The sequence below is a fragment of the Lutra lutra genome, chromosome 8, assembly GCF_902655055.1.
Source record: "Lutra lutra chromosome 8, mLutLut1.2, whole genome shotgun sequence".
NCBI classification, from domain to species: domain Eukaryota; kingdom Metazoa; phylum Chordata; class Mammalia; order Carnivora; family Mustelidae; genus Lutra; species Lutra lutra.
The window spans coordinates 88,472,623-88,481,574 of NC_062285.1; the positions used below are offsets into that span (position 1 = coordinate 88,472,623).

The following is an 8,952-nucleotide window of genomic DNA, read 5'->3' on the forward strand; positions in this document are numbered from 1 at the left end:
CTGGCAGGACCGTGGGCCCTCCTTCCCTGCCCCCCCCCCCCCCAAGTTCGTCTGCAGAATTTTTACCTTAATGTTGGCGGGGAGGGAGGTGAGCGGGCGTTGGGTGTGGCTCAGGTGAAAGAGATGGCAAATTAATAAAAAGAAATCCACACTCTGAAATGCAGATTGGAGATCCTAGACGTGCATTTAAAACACCTTTTCAATCCAAAAAAAACCTTATAAAGAGCAAGTGTCTACGCTCACAATGATGAAGATGAAATGGCGAAGACAGCGTTTTCCGGCCGCCGGGAAAAGTTGCTAGGCGCGGCCGGGGCGGTGGGCGCTCCGTGGCCTGAAAGGCCGCGCGCGCCGCTCCAGTCCTGTGGATTTCCACGGTCCCCTACGTCCCGCAGTCATGCACCTGGCCCCACATTTCCCCATTTCTTCCCTGCCCCAGTCCTCCACGCCGGACAGCTGGGGATGCGTGTTGAGGGGGTGGTTGGGGGGTGGACTTTCCAAAGCGGCTGCAAGGTTGGAAGCGACCCGCAAGCGGCTGTGGCGTTCGGCCCCTCCTGCGGGCCGCTGCGGTCCTCCTTGGCCCCCCGCGAGCCGGGAAGCCTTTCGAAATGCGCGGGGCTGCGGATCATTGGAGCCCAGGGTGGGAGTGGGAGAGGGCTGCTGCCCCGAAGGCTCCACTGACTCGGAAAGGTTCTCCCCGTCGCTCAGATCCCCCCACCGCTCTAGGATTGGCAAGGTGCTGGTGTGGAGGGGATGACTGTGGAAAGAAGTGGGGGGCTTCCGCTTCTTTCTTAGCCCGGAGGAGAGATGGTGAGGGAGGAAAGTTGGTGAGAAACCGCCCCGCGCCACTGCGTGGGCCCGGGCGCAGCCGCCCTGCACCGCCTGCGGGCGCCCGGGGCGCGGGAACTGCGCGCAGTGACTCCGGCGGCGCGGGCGCTGCAAGTGGCAGACGAGCAGTAAGACTCAATGGGCTTTTCGTCCCGGGGCGCCAGCCGCCGGACCCCGCCGCTGCCGGGACGGGAGGGTGCGGGGCTTCGGGGCAGTTTGGAGAGAGGACGACGCACGAGCCTGGGCAGCAGCGTGGTGGGTGGCTGGCGCCCGTGGCCGCATCCCCTCATAGGGACGCCCGCGGCGAGCCCCGCCGTCAGGGGCCGGGGAGAGGACGCTCCGAATATCGGGGACGCACTTGGAGAGTTGACACAGACGTGGAAAGGATCGACCCGGTGACTCGGGGGCTGCGTTCCTGTGAACGTGCCTGGCGCGGCAAGCATCCACTTCTTCCTGGCCCAGAACTCCTAAAACGCAGTCTCTAAAAATTCACATTAAAGATGCCTTTTGAGGAAAGGAAAATGGGGTACAGGCAGCAATTTAAGAGGATTTTTTCTTTTGTCAGAGACTTTTTGAAGTACGCTTTTTGGCTCAGAAAGTAATTTTATTTCATTATTTCCTGACTCTCCATTCCTTCCTCCCCATTTTGAATTGTTTTCTTGCTTTCTCAGTGTCTTCCTGAAAAAACACCCCATCTGCGTGTTTTGAATAGAATCATAAGAACACCTTTAGCCTTTAATTAAAATAATACCTACTTGGAAGATGTAGCCCAGCCACCAAAGGACCTTCTTTTCCCTTCCCGGCAGCAGAAGAGAGACGACCTACCCCTCTCCACACGCCTTTTTTTAAAGCAACTTCAGGTCAAAATAAGCTCAATCTATCTTGTTTAGAGTCCCGTTTGGGGTGCGAAAATGTAAATGCAAGTATTTGAGGGTAACAGTTTAACCCAAATTCAGATTTTTGCAATTTAACCATCTGCAGATGCCTAGAAAAAATAATTTACTTTTACACCTTAGCTACATTTTTAAGAAAATGTGAAATAACAGGAATCAGTTTTTAGTAAATTTGACTTAAAAAGGCCTTGTTTAAATTTTTTATTTAAATAAAAAAATATCTATCTCTGCCATGTGGATATGGGCCCCAAACCCTCAGATTTGGTATTCAGATTAACCAGTTTTAGGTTCTGTGGAATATCACCAGGAAAGTTCAAAATTGAGGAATTTGTCATGACCAGTTTAATTTGAAGAATACTGTTTTAAATTAGTGTGGAATGCATGCCAATTTCTAAAAGACCTATATATATCTTAATACTTTGGACAAGAGGTGTACATTAGATGGTCTAAGCAACTGCTCTCATTTCTCACAACACTTCTATGTGTAAATACACAATTTAGAGAAGTCACCATGTTACTTTCATTTTCAGTCCTGCAAATGTGTGATCAGCCAGCCTACACTTACGTAAAAATTTTTGGTTCTGACACATATCCTATAAGACCTAAATATTTGAACTAATGAGAGTTTTGACAATCTTATTTATATGAAAATGTGGCTTTTCCACTTCACATGTCTAAAGCTTTGCTCACTCATACAGAACTAAGTGGAAAATAGTGACTACCACATTCAGAGCCACATAAACATCATCTCAGACGTGGGCCTAAATTATCAAGATATTCGCCACTTCACATTATATTTGTGTAAGACTAGAATGCCAGGTCAAACACCTCAAGCTTAATAAAGCACATTACAGTTAAACTCAATGAATAGCTATGGAAGGTTTATTTATTGATTGCTTCATGTTTAACAATAATTGGCATCTTTTTCACACATTACAAAAAATTATACTTGGCTCAGTATGCAACCTTTTAAGCATAGCCATATTATTTAACATAAGAAGGGAAAAAACCTATTCTACTCAATACAGCATTTACAAATGCACAAAACATGCCACTTTGGCTTGTATATGGTCTAGATTAAAAAAAAATCTCTTTTTAACATAAATAAGTTAGTATAATTTTTCAGTGTCTTTACAGAGTTATGTACACAGGTACACTTCAAATGGTTTGTTTCATACACATACACAGGCAATGTAAAAATACTGTTTAAAGATGTAGTATCCATTTCAATAATTCCACGTGTGCTTTTCTCTCTACACACTTTCCTTTAAAAATACCATTTCCTTTGGACAGATTAACAAATAGAATGAGAAGCTTTAAATTAAAAATTATTTCATTATTTTTCTTATGTGAAGTTGCAGATCTTTAAAAAATATCCAAGGATTTGGAATTATTTTGACCGTGTCTACATAGCCCAAAGTCCAAAAAAATTAAGAAAATTTCTCAACAAACCTGATAAAAATTAGATGGTCAATTCTGAGCATTCAGAAGTCTCCCATATACCCCAGATTTTTGCTCAGAATTACCTGGAATGATTACCTAACTGCTGAATAATTAACTGGTAAATTCCAATTTTAAGAGGAACTGGGGGGGGGGGGGATGACTGAGAATAGGTTTGTTTTTTTTTTTTGCTGTTAAAAAAAAAAAAAGCCATTTGCCAGTATATATGGAATCATCAGAGCTCCCAAATGAGAAAAAGCTTCATGTAAAAATAATTGGCCATTATTTGCAACCGGTGCTCAAATTCGGATGCTTTTTTTAAATGAAGTATCAATTTTCACTGAAAGAGACATTACATCTTTAAAGAAAACAATTCAAACCCTTCCCAAAACTGCTTCTCTCCATGCAAGTCAAATATTTTACTCCTTGCTCTAAATGGAAGCAAGCTCTTCATAAGGCCCCCCCATGCCAATTCTGCAGCCCCACCCCACCCTCCCTTCCCCCAAAGTTTATGTGCTACATAAAAGGTAAAAACTATATACACAGGTAGTACAATGAAGCAAATAAGGAAAAACCTAATTGCACAATGCTACATCCAATGCTTTTAGAGGCAGATCATTTAAGAGTGCCTAAAAATTTTAGTGTTATTGTGTTGTTGCTTTTCAGTGCTTATACAGGATGTCCATTCCATGGAGTCAGCGATATGTATTAAAAATTTTAATTTATATCTTCCTTGCTTCATCAAGCAGTGATGTATCTGATAAACAAGGAAACGTGCTCTTAATTCTGCAAAAGAAAAAAAAAGAACGAATTAGGAGAAAAGCACTAGAATAACATTACCAATGAAGTACAGGAATCATTTTGTCACCATCTTAATTGTGAAATACCTAAGTGACAGAACAGAAAAGTGTGTACTAAAAGTTCATGACTATAGTCCTCTCCATCCAATGTTTCTTTCATTAGCTTTTTACTCTCCTCTATGTCATGTATTTTTGTTTATAGAGCGGTGGGTCTCACCAGTGGGCATTTTTGCCCCCAAAGAGACATTTGGCAATGTTTGGAGACATTTTTGGTTGTTAACACTGGGGGTGGGGAGGGTGCTACTGGCATCCGTTGGGAAAGGCCAGGGTTGCTGCCAAACATTCTACTAATGCACAGGACAGCGTCCCACAACAAAGAATTATTCAGCCCAAAATGCCAACAGTGCAGAGGTTGAGAAACCCTGGTCTAGAGAATTGGGGTCAAAGACGGTAAAGAGAGGAAATCTAAGAAACTGTAATACTTAAGAGTATCAGAATCTTCTAAATTTGAAAAACACCTGGGCCTATAACTTATAAATGCTTGCCAAAGAAAAATTCTAAACATTCTAGTTTCTTGGTCATATGCAAAATACACACATGAATGCTTTTGAACAAGTTGTTATTACTATTTCTAGTATTCTCTGAACTGGCAGTATTTACTAACAAATGCCTCTCTGTATGTCAGAATGGGGTCAGATCAAAATTCAGTAGGTGTGATTCACTGTGGCTCATCTGATGAGCTAGGCTACAGGTCACAAACCACAAATCCCAAGCTGCAGGCTGCTTCAGGAAATTTTTTAATCCAATTTTCCCACTTCATAGATAGCTAAAAAATAGAGATTCTACAGGGATGTTTTGTATAAGCGTTGAAAAATGTCAGATAGGTGTGAAGAAATCATATATATGACATTATGAGCTAAAAACACAACAAACTAGAATCTCACCTTAATCTCTATGTTCTTTATTCTTACCTTTTTATAAATGAGAATTTTAAAAATTAGTAACATCTACTGAAATCTCTTTATGTGCAAAGCTATGACTGTGTTTGGGGTTGGGGGAAGAGGTCATGGTCCTCGAAGTTATGAAGTTTTCAAACTATTAACATACACACTTTGATCATTATGGAAAAACCAATCTGTGGAAAGTGGAGGGCTCAATTATTCAAATTAACTACTCATTGATCAGACTTTAGTAGATGGAAAAAAATCTCCACTTCTCTTGCCTAAGGTAGATCTACCCTTGCCGCCCTTGTTATCTATTATTCGTTTTCCCTACAAATAATCCCAATCATCCTGTTCTAGCACAATCAGACAATTAGTATACATATTCTGACTTGTGCCTGGACTGCTTCATCCAGCAAAGTTAACTTAACTTCTGGTTTGCAACTTCAGTGTTATCAGAAAATTCTGTAGGGACCTTAGCATTTTTCCATTTTATTTTGTGTCCCCCCCCACCCCTCCCCCCGGCCTTTTTTTTTTTTTAAATACACAGGGCTCGTTTCCTGTTCTCCAAATTTGTAAGCAAACAGAGAAAAGTGGCAGTTTGTGAAAATGATAAAAGAATGTAATATACCTCTCTATTCACATTGTTAACAACTGGATTCACCACATATGAGCCATTTGTACCTAACTTTTCCTTCATATTTTAAAATTTAATCACTTGCCATTTTCCCACATATACCTCAAAATCTGCTACTGAGTCAACTTGAACCTCTGGGAAATGAATTCTCATGAAGTGGGACTGAGGTATATCCCAGTTCTTGTTCAGATGGGGGAAAGAACCTATTGTTCTTTCCAACAAGTTTTGGTGGGATTCAGAGGGACTCATCGGTCTTTGGTCACAAGTACTTGGCTAGGACACCTGCTCTGGTTATTCAGTGTTTCAAGGAAAAATGATCTCGGGATGCAGAAACTGTGAAAAAATTACAGTATCCCCACCAGTGATTCCCAGCCTTCCCCATTCCTACTTTTTGACTTCCCAAAATATAAATAATACAAAACCCACAAGCTCTAGTGTGCCAGCAACCACTAAGATCGGTATGTCAGGGTATGAAAACCCAATTCGGGGTGTCAGTTACGTGCTCCTAGCAATCAACCCACCGAACAGTTTACGTTTGACGTCTTCTGAGGCCCGGCTTCTTGGGCGTCTGCTCCACTGAACCCCCGTTCGGGGAACCGTCTGAGACATTTTCTTCTGTTCTGTTGGCTCTTTTGTTTTGAGGAGAGGAATCTAAGGGTAAGAGGGAGTTTTAAAAAGAACACACACAACCTTTATTAGGAAAACAATGGCTGACAGAAGTTGGCACAATAGTCAGGGGATGAAAAACCCACACCTCCACCCACGAGCCTGGATCCGTCCTGCCCAGTGGCCTTTAAGGGCACAAAACGAGGTTGTTTTCACATAACAGAAAGTGTATTCTACGCCCCAAAGCGCTCTCTCCATTGCCAAGAGGGAGGCCGCTGATAAACATCCCGGTGTAGTCACAGACCTACCGCTGGCTAGTGGGGAGGCACTGTGATGCTTTCGGTTGGAGAAATGGTCAGATACTACCCCCTGGGGCTCCTGACTTTAAAACTATCACCAGACAAGCGGTCAGCCGAACAGCGTTTAATAAAAACCTAAGATTAGGGCAGTTCGCTCCCCGAAAGCTAAATCGGAATGCTCTGGGGAAAAAAAAGGCGGGGGGGAGGTGAAGACCCTCAAGCAGGTCAAAGCGGTGCCCCAGCCGGACAGATGGACGGACATGTTCTGTTTGGGGAAGGGTCATTACCGTCTGTGGCCGGTCGCTTCCTTATCCCAGTGCACTGCTCCGCTAAGCCCGTCTGGTTGTCCGCCGTGTCAGTCTTTTGGTCTACCAAGTGTGTGTCCTCTGAGTTTGCCTGAGACCCCATTAAAGGCACCGCCTGGCGGGTCCCGCTGACGTCCTGGCTCTCCTGCGCCGGCACCTTGCAGGCGCCTTTGGGTGGCCGCGGGGGTCTGTAGTAGAACTCGGGCAAGCTGCCCTTCTCCACCTCCTGCCACTCGTATTTGCCCTCCAGGGGCTTGTGATTCTGGAAATCAAAATTCCACTTGCGCTGGCTTGCCTCTTCCATGTCTCTGCGGTGCTTCTCCAAGTCCCGGGTCAGCTCTTCATGGTTGACCGGGCCGAAGAGGTTTCTGCAGGCGGAGGGCTTGGGGTACTCCGCCTGTCTGGCGTCCATCCGCTCCAGGCTCGGGCTCCCGTTAGACACCCGCACGTTTGACATCTTCCTTCGGGTCTTCACTACCGCCTCGCGCGCGCGCTCGCAGAACAAAACTGAACAAAACAAAACGCCCCGACCCAGCCCGCACCCCTCTTATAAGCCCTGCGACCGCGCTCGGAGCCAAGAGAAACAAACACGGACAAGTAACTGCCCGAGCGTCAGGGGCGCGCTGGCTCTGCGGGAGGGGGAGGGGAAGCCCCAGCCAGGCAGCCGAGAGCCGCCGCCGATCAAGTGTACCGGCGAGCTCGAGGGCGGGGAGGGGAGGGGAATGGAGAGAGGAGGGGGTGGCAAAGCCCGTCCAAGCCCGGGCTGCGGCGAGCCCGCGGGTCCCGCCAACCGAGCGGCTCTCCAAACCTTGCCGGCGTCGGAGTCGCGGAGCGGCGAGGCAGTAGGGACAGGGGAGGGGGAGAAAAACACCCCGAAAAGACGAGCCCCCTTTTTTTAGTTGCCCAATATGGCGGTGGAAGGGAGGCTGACGAAGAAGAAAATGATTGACACCGCAAGTCTATTTAAACAGAGCAGGAGATCCATTGGTTGCGGCGCCGGGAGCCGCCCCGCCGAGGCTGGCGAGCGCGGCCTTAAGGTGGCCCCGCGCGGCCGCGCCGCCTCCCCGCCCGCCCGCGCGCGCGCGCAGCCGCCGACAGCGCCGCCCGGAGATTGGCTGGTCGCGTGACTGCCGGAGGTGTGCCGCTGCCAGCAAACCTGCTCCGGCTGGCCTCGGAGAAATTAAAAACGAGACAAACAAACTCGCCAAACGGCCGGGAAGCCGGGGAGGGGCAGGAGGGGCGGGGGCGGCGGGGCCTCGGGTTCAGGTCCCCGCGCGGCGCTGCCTGGAGCGCCCGCTGCTCGCCCGGGGTTGGGGGTTGGGGGAAGACGGAGGGGCCAGGATCCCGTGATCTCCAAGGTGGTTGGCGGTCGGTTTACGCCTTGGTGGCGATCTTGTTTTCCCCGCGGTCGCCGAGCCTGGGGGGTGCGGGCCGCTGAGGGCGGAGGCAGGCTGTGGAAGCTCTGCCCCCCAGCTGGGCTCTCGCCGGTGGCCCTAACCTCTGGCACTGCGGGGAGGCAGGGTAGCCTGCGCCGAGGGTCTGGGAGCCCCCCTGCCTGGGTGCCTCAGCTGGGGGTGAGCCTTGGTTAGCTCACTCTGAATCTAGAAGTCTCTGCTCTTCTCGGGGAACAGGGGGGCTTTGGGAAGAAGCCGAGGCGAACCCGAACGCAGCACTTTTAATGTATTGTGAACCCAAGGTCTCCCTCAATAAAAGTAAGGGTTTCAAGATCAAGAAGTCCGCTGGTCTCCCAAGTCCCTAATGAACTTGGTAGCTGTCTCAGACACACTTGGGTTTCAAAAGCGAGGTTATACCCCTGACGCAGGTTCTGGCTTCCCCAGCACAGTTAAAGCCATTGACAGGGGCTGCGTGTGGGAACTCTGTCTCCTCTTCATTTTTCGATTCTTTCCTGGGGTTGTAGCAGTTCCCTCTACCTGAGTCCGCCGCCAAATACAACAGCCCCTTCCTTCCTCCACCTTTTTCTCCCACCAGATTCACTGCTCCTGCCCTCCCAGAACAGAATTTAGATGCAAGGGAATGCCTTTAGACAGACGGCTGCAAGTCGTTGAAGGGTGAAAGTAATCTGAAAGTCCAGGAGTCCGCCGCCGCCAAATACAACAGCCCCTTCCTTCCTCCACCTTTTTCTCCCACCAGATTCACTGCTCCTGCCCTCCCAGAACAGAATTTAGATGCAAGGGAATGCCTTTAG

At 47.8% G+C, this 8,952-nt stretch overlaps 1 protein-coding gene across 1 annotated transcript; it reads right to left on the bottom strand.

Annotated features, from left to right (window-relative positions):
* Window positions 1-2,586: 2,586 nt before the first annotated feature.
* CDKN1B (cyclin dependent kinase inhibitor 1B) lies at window positions 2,587-7,721 on the bottom strand. The gene is made up of 3 exons (XM_047740857.1): window positions 6,729-7,721; window positions 6,058-6,187; window positions 2,587-3,944 (listed from the first exon to the last, which is right to left on the bottom strand). The coding sequence occupies exons 1-2, from the start codon at window positions 7,201-7,203 to the stop codon at window positions 6,066-6,068; spliced, it is 597 nt and encodes a 198-aa protein (XP_047596813.1). The 5' UTR covers window positions 7,204-7,721; the 3' UTR covers window positions 2,587-3,944; window positions 6,058-6,065.
* Between the last annotated feature and the right edge of the window lie 1,231 nt (window positions 7,722-8,952).

What these genes read in the sequence shown, in the direction of transcription:
- CDKN1B (XM_047740857.1), bottom strand. Translation starts at nt 7,203, where the DNA reads ATGTCAAACGTGCGGGTGTCTAACGGGAGCCCGAGCCTGGAGCGGATG. An exon ending in GAAGCGACCGGCCACAGACG is followed by an intron (nt 6,188 to 6,728) that starts GTAATGACCCTT and finishes TCTTACCCTTAG; the next exon opens with ATTCCTCTCCTCAAAACAAA.